This window comes from Canis lupus, chromosome 10 (assembly GCF_048164855.1).
Source record: "Canis lupus baileyi chromosome 10, mCanLup2.hap1, whole genome shotgun sequence".
NCBI classification, from domain to species: domain Eukaryota; kingdom Metazoa; phylum Chordata; class Mammalia; order Carnivora; family Canidae; genus Canis; species Canis lupus.
This window is the reverse complement of record NC_132847.1, coordinates 17,965,423-17,985,176: the sequence shown is the minus strand read 5'-3', so window position 1 is coordinate 17,985,176 and position 19,754 is coordinate 17,965,423. Positions and strand designations below refer to the sequence as shown.

Here is a 19,754-nt window from a genome sequence, read left to right as displayed (position 1 = left end):
TTTCTACCCTCATAGAAAATAAAATGTACACAGCACAAATTGGCTTGCTTTCCCCCAATAGTGCCTGTTGTTTGAAACTTTTTGCCATTTAAAGGAGCCAAATAGGGGCAGCCCGGGTGGCTCAGCAGTTTAGCGCTGCCTTCGGCCCAGGGCCTAATCCTGGAGACCCAGGATCAAGTCCCACGTCGGGCTCCCTGCATGGAGCCTGCTTCTCCCTCTGCCTGTGTCTCTGCCTCTTTCTCTGTGTATGTCTCTCATGAGTAAATACATAAAACCTTTAAACATACATACATACACAAATACATAAATAAATAAATACATAAATAAATCAACCTTAAAGATACTTTAAAAAATAAATAAATAAAGGAGCCAAATGGAGAAAAAAAATGTCATAGGCATTTGATGAAACAAATTTGCAGACACTCAAATGCTTCAGCCACTGATGCCTCGTGGGGAAATTCTGAAAAACACCTTATCTGTAAACAATCTGTTGCAGTGCCATGTTTTCTAAATTTGCCTGTTGACATTTTTTTTTAAATAAAGGAACACATTTGCATGTGAAAACAGGACTTTATTTTTTCTTATACATATACTTTATTGTAGAAATTAAAGTGAAATAGGTCATCTGGCCCAATTGCTTATGATGGGTCATTTTCTAAAGAACACTTCTTAGTACTTTGGCCAACTTCATTTTGAACTGCTAAGATCTTTTTTTATGGCTTCTGTTCTCAGGTTAAATAAAACTTATTAAAATGGAAAATTATTTTGTATCTATCTATATATCATTTCTTTTTCTTTTCCTTAGTTTGATTCTTTTTTTTTTAACTAGTTTTATATTGCTGTAGTTTTGTCCACCAACATATTTTTGAAAATTCCCCTAGGCTCATGATAGGATTTCACTTCCTCAGCTTTTGAAACTGTTTAAGCCATATGACTTCTTCGACTAATGAAGAGAAGAGAACTGGTACATATAACTTCCAGTTTATCCCTCCTTCTGTTGCTGCCTGCCAGGACTGCAGAAGTGCATTCCTAGGTGAGGTTTCCATCCAGAGGGTCTCTTAGTAACTGATGAATAGAGTCCCTCTCTATCACACCTTGGATGGATGTTGTGAAGAAGAAATAAACCCTTTAGATAAATAAAATATTAAGCCATTTGCCACCTGCAACTGATAGCATACAAAAATTTTAATGCTAATCAAATTAAATTGCAATGACTTGTGAAGTTTTGATCTTTCTTGATAAAAGCTAAAGGAAAGGAAGATCTTTCTCACCAACTACAATTCTGCCATCACTATCACCACTCTATGCACTACTTGACCTGAAATCTGTTGAAGTTGCTTATGTATGGCACTTGGTCTATACAATTTAGGTTAGGTGAAACTTGAGATGATTATACAGCGTGAGGATGGGTGCTGGAGAATATGATATGAATCAGCCTCTCATTTATTGCAAGATCTTAACATGAAAGAAACTATATGAAAGGCTGAACAATGGGTAAAAACAGCAACAAACGTCTCACATTCTAGCATTTGAGGAGATAACGTTACTCTTCCAGATACAGTAATGTTAGATACTAGTTAGATAATAAGCAGATATCCCCAGAAGTGAAGATTCAATTTCTATATTTGTGTTCTTTTCTGGGGAAAAGCCAATTTTTTTAGATCAAATAAATGGACATTATCATGCTTTTTTAAAATATATATATATTTTTTATTTATTCATGAGAGACACAGAGACAGAGGCAGAGATATAGTCAGAGGGATCAGGGAGCCTGAGGCGGGACTCAATCCCAGGACCCTAGCATCACACCCTGAGCCAAAGGCAGACGCTCAAGCATCGAGCTTCCCAGGCCCTATCATGCTTTATTAAAGACTTTTCTTCCTGAAAGTCTATGAGCATATATTCATTAAATCTCTTCTATGAAGAAATATTTCTCTGAAGGGCTATCAAAATTACAATGACAGTACCTGTTCATCTTTTGTCTTGCCCTAAGTGACAGTACAGTGGCTGTTTCTCATTTCCTATGAATTTCCATTTGCAAAACGTTATGCATTAGGTTAGATCTATTTTGACTTTGTGATTCTATTAGGTTAGGGTCCCTGGGGAGCAGCTTACTGGAGGTGGCTCTTGGGAGCAACACCTAAAAAGAGGAAAGCAGGAATGTGACAGTAGCCTCAGTGTTTCTATGGGGGCTGTGGATCAGGTCTGGCCTTTCAGAATAGTTCTTGATCTGAGGAAGGAGAGCTGGTCCTATGGCCCTGCATCAACCAGTCATTGGATGCAGGATGATCCCATGAAGAGGGAGGACACTGGGGTAGCAAAGCTTTTTCAGCTGAGAGAAATTCCTAAAGAAAGACACAGCTTTGAGTCATCATTAAGGACAACTCAAAATCAATCAATAGACCTAAATGTGCAAACTAGAATTATAAGACTTCTGAAAGAAAACAAGAGAAAACATTTGTGACCTTGGGCAAAGATTTCTTAGATCAGATACCAAAAGCATGATCCATGAAACTACGAAGTGATAAATTAGTCTTCATAAAAATTAATAACTCCTGCCCTTCAAAAGACACTGCTAAGAGAACGAGAAGAGTAACCACAGACTTGAGAAAGTAGTTGAAAAATTACTTGTATCTAGAATACATAAATAACTCCAATCCAATAATAAAAAATAAACAAATTAAAAAGAGACAAAAGATTTCAATAGATACTTCACCAAATAAGAAGATGACAAATCAACACACGAAAAGGTGCTCAGCACCATTAACTATTAAAGAAATACAAATTAAAAGGCTCAATAAGATACTACTACAACTATTAGAATGGCTAAAGCTTAAAAGACTGACCCTACCAGAGAGAGTAAATGTGGGATAAACTGAAGCTCTCCTACTCAGCTGATGGAAATGTAAAATGAAACCACTCCTTTGAAAACCAGTTTGACAGTTTTTAAGAAAATTCTAAGTATATTTGCCAAATGATTCAATCGTTTCACTCTTAGGTATTCACCCAAGAGAAAAGAAAGCATATGTCTACACAAACACTTGTACGTGAGTGTTTATTTTTTTATTTTTTTAAAGTTTTTTTTTTTAAGATTATTTATTTATTTATTCATAGAGACACAGAGAGAGAGAGAAAGTCAGAGACACAGGCAGAGGGAGATGCAGGCTCCATGCAGGGAGCCTGACATGGGACTCGATACCGGGTCTCCAGGATCACACCCCGGGCTGCAGGCGGCGCTAAACCACTGTGCCACTGGGGCTGCCCTACATGAGTGTGTATAGCAGCTTATAAGAGTCAAACCCTGGAAATAATCTAAATGTCAGCCAACAGATGAAGGGATAAACAAATGGATACATTCAATACAATAAAAAGGAATTATTGATACACACTACAACATGGATGAATCTCAAAATAGTTTTGCTAAGTGAAAGAAACTGGTAAAAGGGGTACATACTATATGACTCCATTTATATAAAGCTCAAGGAAATGCAAAATAATATACAGTGACACAAGGCAGATTAGTGCTTCCTTGAGAATGGTCTATAGGCAGGTGGGGAGAAGTGGATGAGAGGGATTACAGAGGAGCATTAGAAGCTCCTGGAGGTGATGGATAGTATCATTCTCTTGACTGAGTTGTATGTATATGTCAAAATTCATGAACTTGTACACTTCAAGTTTGTCAAGTTTGCTTCTAGTAAAAGAGGAAAGAAAAAAGAAAGAAAAAGAAAGGAAAGAAAGAAAGAAAGAAAGAAAGAAAGAAAGAAAGAAAGAAAAGAAGAAAGAAAGAAAGAAAGAAAGAAAGAAAGAAGAAAGAAGAAAGAAAGAGAAAGAAAGAAAGAGAAGAAAGAAAGAAAGAAAGAAAGAAAGAAAGAAAGAAAGAAAGAAAGAAAGAAAGAAAGAAAGGGATCCCTGGGTGGCGCAGCGGTTTGGCGCCTGCCTTTGGCCTAGGGCGCGATCCTGGAGACCCAGGATCGAATCCCACATCGGGCTCCCAGTGCATGGAGCCTGCTTCTCCCTCTGCCTGTGTCTCTGCCTCTCTCTCTCTCTCTCTCTCTCTGTGACTATCATAAATAAATAAAAATTAAAAAAAAAAAAAAGAAAGAAAGAGAGGGAGGGAGGGAGAAAACAGAGGAAGGAAAGAAACCCCAAACAAAAAGTCCTGAGACATCATTTCTTACCAATTAGAGTGAATATTACATTTTCTAGAAGAGCCACAAATCTTTGTATTTAAATATACATAGAAATACAGTTATTTATTGATCTCATTCTAAGAATAAGTCAGAATATGTCCTTTATCATGTGAAATGGTCATTTAAAGCACAAGTAATATACTAACAAATGATTTGGAAGTTTGCTTCTCAATGAGAAGAATTTTCTGCAAGCCATTTTAGAATATTAAAATTTAGAAATATCAGAGTGAGACCATATACCTTCTTCTTGTAAACATAATTCTATATCATACCAAGTATTAAAAGAACAGAATTTATACAATTTTTTTAATCTTTTTTTTTCATTTTTTTTATTTATTTATGATAGTCACACACAGAGAGAGAGAGAGAGAGAGAGAGAGGCAGAGACACAGGCAGAGGGAGAAGCAGGCTCCATGCACCGGGAGCCCGACGTGGGATTCGATCCTGGGTCTCCAGGATCGCGCCCTGGGCCAAAGGCAGGCGCCAAACCGCTGCACCACCCAGGGATCCCAGAATTTATACAATTTGATGCAACTTAAGACGTTGCTTGCCTTCCCCAGTTTACCAAATGCAAGTCTTTCATCTACTTGAAGGTCATTTTGCAAAGCTGACTTTCTATGTAGTGTGCCATGAATTTGACCTTGCAAATTAAAAATAAAGTGCTTTCATATTTTGGCACCTAAAATAAGGATTCTTTAATGAAGTCATCACTAAATTACAGCTTGAAAGTTAAATGGTTTGTGAGGTTTTATAATAAGCTTAGTTTTGGACAATGAGTGAAATACTTCATACATATTCTAGCATTAATGAATTCATACCCACATCCTCCCTTGTGGCTGTGCAACTCCATATAACCAGTGACATCATATGTTTTACATAATTCATCTCTATGTGTCACCGTTGTCAGGAATAGTTCAGAGGGAGAAATCCTGAGCCAGGTATCTGGTTCAGGCCAAGACTCCTTACAACAGAATTTTTATTTCCTAAACAGTTTCAAATGAGATGATTTATATGCATTAGCTGTTCTCTGTCAGAAGATATTAAAATGCAGCAAAGGCAACAGTTTAAATAACATTTTTAATCTTCCAATGGGCCCAGAAGCATAGGGTGCAGGTAAACAGGGACAACCTGGCACGTGAGACCTGTTTCTAAGAATACTAACACCTCATTATCCTAGAAAGTTCCCACTGTATGGTGAACACATATCCATTCATCACTCAATAGCTGAAATCTTTCCCAAGCTCCCTGAATCTCAATTTCTTAATTTCTAAGATGGGTAATCATTAGAACAAAAGTGTCAGTATGATAGTGATGATTCTGAAAACCACCGCCATCTGCTGCTGTAAGGAATCAGAAGGACAGCATCTGTCAATCACCCAGGACTATGCCTGGGGCTCAGTCCATTTGTTCTCTTTCAAACAGTACTAATTGAGTGCTGTTTGGGTATCAGAGACTATTCCAGGGACACATTGCTGAACACCGAAAGGCTAGTTCTCGCTCTAAGAAGGCAGTTTACAGAACAGCCCAAAAATTAAAGCAGTATTCAGAAAACAGTGCAGTCAAGACAAATAGGGAATCACCATCTCCAGATAGGTGGAGCATGTTTCCTTATGCTTTGGGATCGAGATATCTTCACACAATTAAACAGATTTCATCCTTCTATTTCAATGTCTTCTATTGAACTATTTAAGAGAGGCATCTGAGATCCACCTGCAGAATGGTTTCCTACGGTTCACAGTACAATTGGCTCTGCTAAGTGACCATTCCAAGGGCTGCAAGATTTAAAAGGAATTATGTGATGAGGAGACAGCACTAATTGTGGATGTCTTATGGCTTTGAGTCTCTGATCCTAACCTCCTCCAGCTAAATGTATTCTTTTAGAAATGTAAAAACATAGTAGAATACAGCAGACCCAGCTACTTTGCAGCCCCAGGGCTCCAGACTGTATTAAATGTAAATTGAAAGCAGTAGATTCTGAACTCCAGGAAGCTAATTGGGAGCCCTGGGCAGAAATCCTAAATGTGGTAATTGGCACCTTGTCCTTTGCAGTGTCATATGCGGCCAACTGGAGGGTTACCTCTGGGGTGCTAATTGATTAGCTTTGTTAGAGGGAAAGGCAGTAAACAGAGATTGGTGAGCTGAAGTTTCTCATTTCCAAAACTTCAATTTAACTGCTAACATGAGGGTTCTAAGCAGAGAAAAGAAAATGTTTTCACACGGTACTGGTGAGTGATACTTTCTCACTGGGCCACAGAATTATAAATAGCTCCAACATACATATTTAAAAAATTATTATTAGGGTTTTTTTTCTCTCTTTCTTTCTTCTTTTTTTTTTTTTTTTTTTGCTAGCTAAAAAAAAACAATATAAGATTAAATGATGACTACAGTTAGCAAGTAGATTTTTAATAAAATTCATGTTCTACTAGTATAAGCCGGTCTCCCTTGCCTTCTATTTCTTTAACAAAAACCCTCTTCCTGAAGCTAATTATGGATTTGAGAGATACATCCAGTCTGTCTGAGGCCAGGCTAAATGAATGTAACTTAGAAAAGAGATGTTAATGTTTTTGAAAAAAAAATAACAGCAGGAGTGGGGTTCTGGATATGTACTTGACTAGATCAATTGTTCTTACCTGGTGATGCTGAGATGGGTTAGGAGTGGTAGAGCAGAACAGCTGAATCTAGGAAGAAATTGAGAAATCCAAGAACGTGGTCTCCTGGCCCAAAGGTTTGAATGCTATCGATTCCAGACAATTATGCTCCACTACTTTACCAACCATTTTAATATCACAAACATCATATTTGAAGTAGACTATTAAAGCTCATCATCCTGATTTTATGGATGAAAAATAAGACCCCGACAGTTTAAATGACTTGGTTATGGTCACACAGCTTGGAGGTGGACACTCGGGCCTGATTTCTAGTTCTGTGAACTTCCCTCTGTATCATACTGCCTCTACATTAGAACTGAAAGGATTGTTCCAGAAATGTCTATTATGGAGTCTAGGGGATCCTTACTAAAACAGAATCAAGAGAGTACAGTTAGCTTATGTTTTCTTTAAGGGAAATCCTCAAATTTACATAAAAGTGGAGGACTACTGTAATGAGCTCCTATGTCCCTAACATGTAGCTGCAGCATTTCTCAACATCCTTCACACTTGCTGAGGTACTAGACGAGGCTCAGGTAAAAAGGACTTAGCTGTCCCAAGGCATAACAGAGCTTCCAGAAGAGATGAGACTTTAAGGGTCAAAGCTAGGTATGTCATCAGCTAACTTGAAAGAGCACGAATTGGAAATATCTAGAATAGACTGTAATTTAACCCTTAGCCTAAATAAACCACATAATATGATCTACTCAAACTACACCTTGTTTGAATTCCAAAATTTCCTTACAAACAAGCAAATACTTGGGAGTAGCCAGGATGTCTGTGATATCATGAGGCCACACCAAGCTCACCTAACTTTCCTATAGCCCAGTAATATCATTTAGTTGGCACTCTACCCACTTGGCTGCATTCCACTTGAAAAAAGGGTGTCCTATGTTTTATTTTTAAAATCTTTACTAACAAATTGTGAAAGTAAAACTATGTCAGGAAAATCTCAGCATTAATTAAAGAAGTTACAGTTTTATTAACTGTAATGCTTTAAAAAAATCCATGCAAACTTCATTTCTTACCGGTATTTTGTTTCTTTGTTGTGTATTTGACTCTGAACTTGCAGACGTGATGCTGAAATAAAGTAAGAGTTTAGAATTCCAAATCTTTATTTCAAGTGTGCACATACTTGTACACGCAGGTCAAACAGATCTTTACACTGTGACACTGAAGATAATTGCCATAAAGTATTTCCTCCAAATGTCAATTTCTGAACATTTCTAAAGGAAATCAAAACGATGGAATGTAAACTTCACTCAAAGAAGATAAAATAGCCTTTAAAGGTTCTCTTGAGAATAAGCAGTCTGAACAGTACAGTCTGTTCTGAAAACCTGCAAAATATCTTATTTCAACTAAAAAAAGAAGAAGAAAAAGTGGAAGAAAGCCTATCATCCTGTGAAACAGCAGACTTGGGGAATTCTTTGTCTCCTACACTGTTTCTCAATCAATCTCTCTTTCTGGGATCATTTCCAGTAGTTTACAAACATGCTGTTATTTACTGCATCTTAAGCCCTCTTAACCCTTCCCTTTCTGCTTGACCCCCTTTATAACCAAGTTATATTCTCACTGTCTCTCCTCCTGTTTTATGTTAAAGCAGCTCTCCATTCAGACTCTCTCACAAGCACTATTCCACAGAAACTGTACTTCATTCATCAGCCATCTCCACATTACTGTATCTAGTGATCATTTGTCCCATCTACCCTTACTCGACAGCTTTTGACGTGATTCATCACTTCCTCCTTGATAGACTCTCTTCACTTGGCTTCCAGGACGTCCTAAAGTCCCAGGGTTACTTCTTCCCACCTGCTGCTTCCTCTCAATTTCCTCTGATGGTTCTTTCCCTCTCCCTGAGCTCTCACCTTTGGCATGCTTTAAGGTTTCCTCTCCCCTACATTCATATCCACTCCATCAGTGATGTCATCCAACCACATGGCCTTAAGTTCATCGATATGCTAATCACTGCCAAATACACATTTCCAGACTTCTCCCTTAAATTCCAGATTCATTCACGCAATTGTGTTCTTGACATCTTCACTGGGATGTCCAATAGGTATCTCAATTTCACCATCTCCAAACCTAATTCCTAACATCTACCCCCAATCTTCTGTTTGCAGTCTTCTCCATCTCAGTTGATGATGACAATATCCTTCCACTCACCCAGGCTGACACCTTGACTCCTCTTTTTGTCTCAGAATCCATATCCAAACCAGCAGGAAACTCTCGGCTCTATAATCAAAATATATCCAGTATCTGACCAACCCTCACCATCTTCACTGCTAACACCCTGGTTAAAGTCTCAAGCCACCATCAGCTTTAGCCTGGATTATTGCATTAACCTCCTAAATGGTGCTCACTGCTTCTATCTTTGCCCACTACATTTTATTTTCAACACATCTACCATAATAAAAATTTCACTCCTTTGCCCAAAACCATGCAGCAAGGGATCTCATTTCACTCAGAATAAAAGCCAAAACCCATTATATATGGCATATGAAGTCCTGCAGATGTCTTACCCATTTACCCTTCCCATCCATTGTTAAGACTCCATCCCACTCACTACTTCCCCCTCCCATACAGTTCCACCTTCGCCTTTTTGAATTAATCTAATCCTTAATCAGTCATGCTGGCTTCCTCAATGTTCTTCAATCTCCTTATCTAGGCCTTCATCTCAAGTCCTTCTGCTAGGAACATATACTCCACATTTGTCTGCTTGACTTTCTTCCACTCTCTTCTTGTCTTTTTTCAAATATCCTTTCTCAGTGAGACCTACCATGTGCACCCTCTTTTAAAATTGACCTCTCAGGGTGCCTTGGGTGGCTCAGTTGGTTGAGCATCCAACTCTTGATTTCAGCTCAAGTCATTATCTCAGGATCATAAGATCAAACCCCATGTCTAACTGCACTCAGTAGGGAGTCTGCTTGAGATTCTCTCTCTCCCTTTGTCCCTCTCCCCTGTTTGACTACTCTCTCTCTCTTTCTCAAATAAATAAATAAGTCTTTTTAAAAAAATTGACCTCTCTGCCCTCTATCCATCTTCATCACCTTGTTTTGTTTTTCTTTGCTATACTTATCACCTTCTAGCATACTAGGGAATTTGCCTATTAATTATATTATCTCTTCTCCCAACTGAAGATACAAACTTCTTGAAGATAGAGAATTTTTTTCTATTGTTATTTTGTTACTCTTTCATTAGATCTTCAGTAGGGCTAGGATGGTCAATAAATGTTTTTTAATGAATGAATGAACAAATGGATGATTTAGCAAACCCCCAATCTTAATGTCTTGTTCTTCTGCTGCCTACCAATAAGCCTTACTTTAAAATCCCAGGGCACTTTTATTATTTTTTAACCTACTATCTCCATAATGAAATGTATTATTTTATTTCCATGTTATTGTGCACACCTTTCACTTTTCAAAAAATGTAAAACCATTTAAAATGTTTGCAAAGTAATCAGTGACTATTGAACAAAAGTAATTAGATTCCCACTCAGTGGAAGGACACGCTGGGGTTCTGAGGGATATAATCGCTCTTCCCTCATCATACCAAATCAGGAAAAACCAATATTTTGATGCTTTCTACTTGATGCTTTCTATTTGATGCTTTCTACTTTATCACCAAATGGAAAAGAAACTTTTGTCGTCATGTTGCTTGGCAAAACAACAAATGGTTTTGAAGGACCTTAATAAGCTGCCCCCTCTTACCATCTAACTAGTTTTTCCTTCTCTCAGTGCATCTCCCAAAAATGATACTCATCAAACTCTACTACCCAATGGTATCAGAGTATGTGTTTATCTTTTTCTTTGGTTGTTTCCTCTGATAAGAAGGCTCTTGCTCCCTTCTTTGTCTGTGAAAATCCTACCTATTCTTCACACCATGACTCAAATTCTGCCTCTTCCTGAAGCTTTTTTGATCCTACTGGTCAAAAGTGTTTCTTGTCTCTGTGTCTACAAGCAGTGTTTGGAGTTACAGCCCTGATTACATTTCATCATGTAAATAATTATTTGCCAACCTATGTTTTTGCCCTCCTCAATGACACCTCCCAGAGGACAAGGAATATCTTTGTTGGTTTTTTTATTCACCCAATGGTATACCAAGCAAGAAATTAATATTTGGTCACTGAATGAAGCCAAACAAAAAAATACAAAACGTTGTGGGTACAGTACCCCATGTGCATATTCAGATGTACCACAAATATATGAGAGAAAACACTATTTGAAACCACCTTCTTTTAATAATGCCCGAAACAAAACTACTGATTTAAAAGTGAGGGAGCTTTGGCTGCCTGACAATAATATTTAAAGGTCATGAGTCATGGCCTCAGAGTAACCATGGCTACTCAGCATACACAGTACAAGTCATGTTTCTAGCATAACTCAGGAGAAAAAAAGCTTTAGAAAGCCTATTAGCCTTGAGAGAAAACAAATGAGAATTAACAAATGTATTTATGAAGCTTGTTTTTATTGCAGTGTTTTTGTTTTACCTTGGGGTTCATGGAAAAACTGAGAAAATCCTTTTAATTTCTATCTGCAGGGAGTATTAATAGGACATTTCAGCTTTATAGTCATTTTTTCTCAGTAATTTATAAGAAGATAAATATTTTCTCCCTTTAAGTGAAATATCCTTCTGTTTTCCAAATTTTTTACCCCGTGTGTGTGTGTGTGTGTGTGTGTGTGTATGTTGGAGTAGTAATCAGGTACCACTTAGTCCACGTGAATACAAGATTTTAATAAAACTGGTTTGGAAATATGGCTATTGAACACCCAGATCTCATGGGAAAGAATTTCCTGGGAAAATGCCTTTTTTTATTCCCTAGGTTAATCACATCCAAGGTCTAACTCTCTTTTCTTAGACTAGCATAGAAGCAAATTCCCATTTGGTTTCTATGAACTGTAAAGATTTGTCTCAAGGGCATGAGAAGAGAAGAGAAGGAGGGAGAGAAAAGTAGGGCTGACAACCAGGTACATGGGGCCAGTTTGTTCCTGCTTGGAAGTAAATGAGCTGAATTGAACCCACCTAAGGGTTAACCAAGGTAGTATGTACTTGGCTGTGTCCTACCTCAAAGCCCTGCACTCTACTTGCACAGAACACTCAGTTCCATATACCAGGAAAACAAAAACACCAATGATAATTTGCAGTGAGAGAAAAGTCCTGCTTTTCACTTGGCTTCCCTGCTGGTTGTACACTGGGCTATTCATTTCAAAGTTGTTAATCACAGGGCATTTTCTCTCCATTCAGTAACATTATGTTCACCTCTCCAATTGTCAGCACATTGACATATTATCTCTTCAGGTGCTGTGTTCAGGGAAATTAAAAGAAAATGAGAGTTTGCTAAATTTCATTTTCTTTATCAGACAAAAGACTCCCTCCCTCCTGAAGACTATTAATCTTTTGAAAGTCACAGACCTTTTGCACATTAGAAACAACATTTCACATAAAATTTTGGGGGGGATTTGTGAATTTCCCACAGTATCTATGGACCACAGACTTGAGGTTAAAAGAATAAAAGCAAAGCCCACACATTTCATGTAATGAAAATACATTTTAAATCCTAACTAAGCTGAGCTACAGTTACGTGTGTACATATCACAGGATACCACCCATCACAATCCAGCTCTTTCTACAGAGGAGGTATGGTCATCTCCATTCCAGGCTTAACAGAAAATGCTAAGTAGCAGATATTTCTACATTTGAAGGGGAAATGTATATTGTGCCAACATGTGAATTTTTCAGCAATTAGCTCTAGATCAATTATGGAGATGAATTTTACTGCCATATTTGTAGCCAGAGTTGGTTTGTGTTTTTATTTGAGGAGAGTTGGAATGACCTAGCTTCTTTTGTGGATATCTGTCTCCTGGCAAGGGAGCAGTGAAGGTGACATTTCATTACAGTGGTTCTAATAAAGGGCTGGCTCACTCTTCCCTCCCCATGCCAATAAAATGGTCAGGGTGAGTATGTGATTTTGAGAAGAGGAAGTAATGGACATTTTATTCATTCAACAGATATTTATTGAACACCTACTGTGTGTAGACCCTGCCCTATGAAAGCACCATTCAAAGCAAGGGGTCATTTTTCAGGATAAGGTGCAAAGTCTGTTTGACGTTTTTCCCCAGACTTTAAATAAAGGTTTTCTTTGAAGCACTAAGTAAAATCTACTTTATCTAGAAATCCCCATTAATTCTTTTGGGACAGAAGGAGGTGGGAACTCACCTGCTTCTTTCCGGGGTTTCTGACCCTGGGGCCACGGATTTCCTGCTATAACATTCTCCCATCTCAAGTCAGGCCCAGGCCCAGTGGTGTACCCTGTCCATAGGACAGACATCAATTATCCCCATTCCTTAGCTTCAGAATCCCTGTTACTGTTCTACTGTTCCCTGTTGCTAGGTAACCACAATGGTTGTGGGAAGAAAAGTTACTTCCCAAGTAAAAAAAAAATCTCAATTACAAAGCCACAGTAACCCTTCAAACATCTCACAAATCAGATCCAGGCATGAGTATTCATGAAGAATCACCACATATTCATCATTTCTGGAAAATGCGTTCAAAGTGGGGCAGAAACAGTGGTTTTGTGGTCAAGCCATAGCATATTTGCATCTAGAACCAGTGCTAACAATCACATGGCTTGTCTATGAGGGGCAAATACACAGAAATGAATTGGTTTACAGGCTAGCTTTAGTTTTTGCCACAGACTCCCCCTCCTTGTGATGATCTTCTTTACCTGAGACCCACAGACTCCAGACAGAAAATCCCACCTGGCCACATCCTAACTAAGGCTTTTTTTCCTGATGCAGGATTATAGAGGTGGTAAATTGGGCCTGATTAGCTGGCATTCTGTTCACTGTCACAGCTCATCTGCACCACTGCTCCTTTTCCTTTCGCTTCTCCAAAGACACCAGCCACTTTCTTCCAGCCAGTTGCTGTATCTCTCCCTGGATTGTCCATGGACCTAAGACAGTGTGTATGCTCTGGCAGGAAGTATATGTCAGACTTCTACAGTCTACAGATGGGAATCACTTCTGGGTTTGGATTCTTTATGTTCTAGGCTCACCCAAACCTGATCATACATAGCCCATCCCAAAATAACTTAGGTTGGAATTACAGCAATTTTTCTAATCACAGAATTTGTTTCTAGGGATAGAGCATGTTAGATCAAATGAGGGCAAAAGTAGTGGACATAGCTGGAACTTAAAGAGTATAATTAGCATTTACTTCTATGATAGGATTTTAAGCTACCCAGATCCTTGGTTTAAAAGAAAAACAAAAACCTATGAGTAAAGTTATAAACTGTGGAGCAGTTGGTGTTGTCAGTGGAAAAATCACCAGTAACTAGGTAGGTGTTGAGGTACAAAGATTGAGTATTGGCCTCACAGCTAGTTAGTAGCCTATGTAGAATTTGGAAAATCACCTCACCTCTCTATGCCTTAGCTTTTTTATTTATAAAAGACTTACTTACTTGAGTTGTTTTTGTCATCCCTTCCAACTTTAACATTCTGTTCTGTTTCCTTAGCCCATCTTATTAAAAAAAAAAAAAAAACCCACAGGGTGGATTATACTTTAGTGCATTTTAGAGGAATGTTCAGATGTTCAACATGTAGTTGGTTCATAACAATTTATGAAAAAAAGGTCATCTCAATAATGGTTGGTGAAAGGCAGTGTAAGCACTAATTATTTATAATGGTATTAATCTTATCTTACATCTCACTGATCAGAAAGAGGTGGGGAAATATGGCTAGTCCAAAAACAGACTTTCGAAAAGTCCTTGAAAAACAAAGTGACTTTTCCACTGTTAATCCTCCTTAAATGAATATTACCGAAGGATCTCAGACAGAGGTGGTAAAGAAATTAGCAGGTTTGTTGAAGACATATTGGTCTGCAGAATTCTTAGCTGACCAGGCTAAATAATGAAATGAAAGATACTGGTTTTATGATTAAGCTAAGGAAAAGTCCTTATGCATGAAAATCACTGAAATGGTCTTCTTTTAAAAAAGCTGAACTGAATTTTAAGAAAAACTACAATTTTGCCCTCTAGTTTAAAGGACAAAAGTAGTAGGTTTTTTTGTTTTGGGGGGTTTAAAAAAGCCCCAAATCAAAATAAAAAATATTTTATTTATTTATTTGAGAGAGAGCATGAGAGAGAGCGCATGAGCTGGAGGAGGAACTGAAGAATAAGAAGAAGCAGATGCCTCGCTAAGCAGGGAGCCTGATGTGGGGCTTGAAGCCAAGACTCTGGGGTCATGACCAAAGCTGAAGGCAGATGCTTAACTGACTGAGCCACCCAGGGACCCCCAAAAGGAGTGTTTAACAAAACTTTAAGAAATATATATAAATCATTGGTACTTCCACCATTAACAATATTTTAAACTAAAAAAATTGTAAGCTCATTAGGGCTCTTATAGACTACTATAATTTGAAAAGTCACCTTGTGATCTGTCAAAAATGCATCTTTGCTGAGAATCACAAATCTAATATACACATATGACAAGGAGGAATTTAATGAGTATACATGATTTATGTACTCTTGTGCTAATGTTTATCAGGAAACCTTATCAAACTCCAATGAGTAAGTATCAGGAGAACCAGTAGAAGAGGGAACATGACAATGAGGAGAGAGGAAGAACAGACAGTAGATTTACAGTGCAATAGTGCAGCTGAAGAGAGGAGAGAAAGCCAAAATGGAGGTCTTCACAGTCCCTACTGGGGACAGAGCCCTTTGGCCTTCATCTATCCACTCATTTTTAATTGTTTATTCAATTATCATCAAATATGTTTTTGAAAACCCATTGTGAATGAGGCACGGTGCTAGGCATGAATGAAATTGACGCTGTCTCTGTTCTCATGGAGCTGATCATTCTACCAAACTTATCATTCTAGCAGGCATGAATGTTCTATTGGTAAATGAGTAAATGAAGCTGGTCTTAGACTTACAAAGGGCTCTTCTAACTTAAGAGATCCCAAGTATCAAAAAGAGTAAATAAATAAAAGCAAACAGAAATACCTTGTAGGTATTCCTCCTGCAGTAAGTGGTACAATCCTGTGGAGACAAATGACCACTTTCATAGAGTTGACCTAGGTAAGTTCACTAAGCTTTCACTGTGATGGCCCCAAGGTGACCATGCCCATGTCTGAGAGTCTGGGTAGATCTATGCTAGGGTAGGACAAGAGAGGATGGAGAAGGTGAGACAGAAACCAAAAAAACATCACACAAACAAGTACACATCAGTCCATGAACCACAACAACCAAAACATCTTTCTACTGATTGCAAAGACTTTCTTTCTGTTTCTCTCAAGAATTAGCTGGCTCTCTTGTCATTGTTTTTTGTGACCACTCCACTGTCTGCTGATTGCTTGACACAGTGGGTCTAATTATCTCTAGGCTTCCAACCTGTTTTAATGGAAGGGGATGTTTATCTGTGTGAGCAGAAAGACTTGCCTACCGCTTGGTCCTAAAGTCTTTCCTCAGGAAGCATAGAAATAAAATTGAAAGCTGTTAATTGATAAGTAGGAATGTAAACTTCATTTATGGGTTTTTTTATGGCAAGACATAAACATTCTTTTTTCCTCCTTATAGTTCTGTACTGCCATGAGGATTTATCATTCAGGGATCCCAAGTAGCCCCAGATTTTCCTGTGGGAACTGCCTTTTTCCTCTCATATTCCCTTGTGAAAGGACAGTAAATTCAGGTACTCACCCTCCAACATATAACCCAAGATGAGGCAGACCGTACATACAGACCAAGAATGTGAACTTGGCTATTCAGCAACTGGATCTGGGGACTTTGAATTGTGGTATAAGAATGAAAGAAACCAGAGGCGACTTTGGTGGACCATGTGGCTCTTGAACCCCACGTTGGGTATATATATTACTTAAAAAACAAAATATTTTTTAATAAATGAATGAAAGAAACCACTGAAGGTCTGGTTATCCATTTGCTTATTTATCCCACAAATATTTACTGAGACTCTGCTATGTGGCCAGAATTTTTCTAGGTGTAGGTGATGTAGTGATAAGCATGACAAAGTTGCTGCTGTTATCAATTTCATATTTTAATGGATGAAGGTAACCAAATACATACAGAAGATATTTTCAGATGGGGACGAATGGGGTAGAGAAGATAAAACAAGAATATATGACTAAGAGGAGGAAGTCATGTGGGATTGAGGAGATAATGAAGGGACACTTTCAGGGAAAAGTATTCTGGCCAGTGCTTTAGTACTATCATCATAGATATACACTAAGTAGTATCATGAAAAGACAAGCAAATGTCTCTTGATCTCCTGTCTTTCTGTGCTCCCCTTCATAGAAAAATTCATCAAGATAGTCACTTATTTTTCCATCTCTCTTCAACCTCCTCTAACTGAACGTTCATAGTCTCCACTGAAATAATTTTCATTCAGGTCACCACCAACCTCCATCTTGTCACCTCTCCCTTAAATAACTGCATCTTGATATGGCTTTTCCCTGTCCCGCTTCATTGTCTGGAATGGCCTTTGTGCTCTGCCCATCCCCCACCCACACTGAAGGCTTTGCTGATTTCATGAGCCCCAATATACTACCAATTCATTCCCTTTCTCTTTTCTTAGCCAATATTGGCTTTTGGTTCCAACCAATAAAAGCCTAATATTTGCACTTATATTTTTCTTTTTTTGGAGGGGGATTTTTAAAACAGGAAACTCAATTTTTTAATTTGCAGCCCAATCTTCATTTATTCTTTTGCTTACATTCATTGCTTTCCTTAATATCCTTCATTTTTTTCTAATGCTTTGCTACTCTAGGCTCTGTAGAATCTATGTCTATTGAGTCACTATTAAAATTACTTAGAGATTTGTTGGCTGTAGAATTAAATATAATTTATCCAAATATTATATTTTCATTTCTTTAATGATTTTCTTATCCTTCCAGTAAAAAAAAAAAAATCTAGTCACAAGTCACTAAAACCAAAGAAGGTAACAGTAAGGAATCCTAAGAAGCCATGTTCAGAAAAGCCACCTTCACCAGGATTTTCTCATGGCTCACAGCCAATGGATGACCATGTTTTGATGGACATTGTACAGTGAAAGATACTTTCACTTACAAGTAACAGGAAAGGCAATTCGTAGTAATGAACTCCTAAGGGAATTTGCTGGCTCATGAGACTAGAAAGTACACAGGTTACAGGTTCTTCAAGGTTAATCGGTGATATTATCAGCACATGGTATCTTTGCATCTCACCAGTCTTCGGTCAACAAGGTTGGCAGGCCTCTTTTGAAGGCTTGTTTTCTTCATGGGCAGAGAATGGCTGCCAGTAGTAACTAGGACTGCACGTGACTTTGTTTGTGACAAGAGATAGGGAATGATATTTGATTTCCATAACCTTAGAACAGAGGTCCCATGTTTTGTTCTAACTGGGAGATTCTGAATATCTGGATCACGATGGCTGGGGGAACGTTGATCAACTTATATATGAGCTATAGGTTCTCGTCCAAACTAAGCACTGTGGCAAATGGGAAAGGATCCATCAGAACCCATCCTTAGAACTCAGGGTAGGATCAAGTCCTTTCAAATTCCAAGAATACTACGTTGTAGAGAAGGATGGAATATTTTTGAGAGCCTTTAGCACTATCTAATGCAGGTGTATTCTTGTAAACAATTCACATATGTATTTATTATTTGATGACTTTATGATAGAAATAATAATAATCATACCTTGCTAATATAGGATATTTCCATGTAAGTGTTTTTTACATATTTTTCATATTATCTTGACTAGGAACATATTCAATAATATTAGTTTACCATTTCAGCCCTTAATGTTATTATTTCTCTGTATTTTCAGTATTTTTTAGTGAGACATATACCACCCAGGAAAACAAAAGGTTAAATAAAAGGTGAGGAGAACACTTAAAACTCTGCTATGAAATATAATTTGAGACTCACTGTCTTAAAATCATAAAGTTAATGAAGAGTAACTATTCAGTGGTTTATATATAATTTATTTTTAGAATACAATATTGCCATATAAAATACTTTGTACTCACTAATCTAATTACATTTGTGGAATAACCAATCACCATATAGCTATAACTTAGAAATTATGTTGAAGCTTTTATGTCTAATAATGTGTTTATTTAACTTAGAAGAGACATCTATTTTAGTCTATACCAAAGACTGATGAACTTTCGTCTTGACCTTCATAAGCAAGCAATAAATGAAAACATCTTGATCAGCCTGAAAATGCACTGAAATCTTCCTTCATATTCTTTCATATTTCACTGTAGTTCATTTCATGAGTTATTCCTTTACCTTTTCAATTTTTCACTGAATTCATTCACTTGATTGAATACTTCCTCTGTCCCAGGCACACTACTTAGCACTAAATGTATGTCTGCACAAATGGACAAGGATTTTGAGAGGTTTCTATACAAAGAAGGAGATGTCAGAAGATTCAGAGTTGGGATAAAGATAGGAGAGAACTGAGATGTGATGAAAGTACACATATTTCCTTTACCAAAGTGCTAATACCAGGTCACTGAGTAACAGGAAAGAGTTCTCAACTCCAAATACCAGAGTCTGAACATGACAGAAAAGTCACATCTTTAACCTGTAGGCCACATCTTCATCATTATCCTTCACCAGGAAGGCAGCACTTTGGAACTTGATGTGAATGTGAGTTGAAAGCAAATGACAAGTAGGAAAGACAATCAGTACCATCCATACTTACTCAATGCAGGGAACATTTCTCTGTTCTAGAAGTAGTAATCAGCATGAGCCATCAGTGTAGTGGAGAAATGATTCCACTTAGAACTACCCATTTCAGCACAGGGCAGTGTTTGATACATAGACAACTTATGAGAATTATCCAAAGATCAGTTAATCCTGAATAACTAAGAAGTCTTGAGAAATGTATTTGTGGTTTTAATTTTGGGTAAGAAAATAATTA

At 37.7% G+C, this 19,754-nt stretch overlaps 1 protein-coding gene across 11 annotated transcripts in view; it reads right to left on the bottom strand.

The window, feature by feature from the left end:
* CCDC192 (coiled-coil domain containing 192) overlaps positions 1-13,200 on the bottom strand; it is a 215,738-nt gene extending 202,538 nt beyond the window's left edge. For 9 of the 11 annotated variants that reach the window (XM_072840859.1, XM_072840863.1, XM_072840860.1 and 6 more), the window contains exons 1-3: positions 13,049-13,200; positions 7,864-7,915; positions 6,821-6,868 (exon numbers count right to left, since the gene is read on the bottom strand). In XM_072840859.1, the coding sequence (XP_072696960.1) occupies positions 6,821-6,868; positions 7,864-7,915; positions 13,049-13,110 (162 nt within the window). In that variant the 5' untranslated portion in view covers positions 13,111-13,200. The remainder of the gene's footprint in view (positions 1-6,820; positions 6,869-7,863; positions 7,916-13,048) is intronic. The other 2 variants (XM_072840862.1, XM_072840868.1) reach the window with 2 other exon arrangements.
* Positions 13,201-19,754: the final 6,554 nt, after the last annotated feature.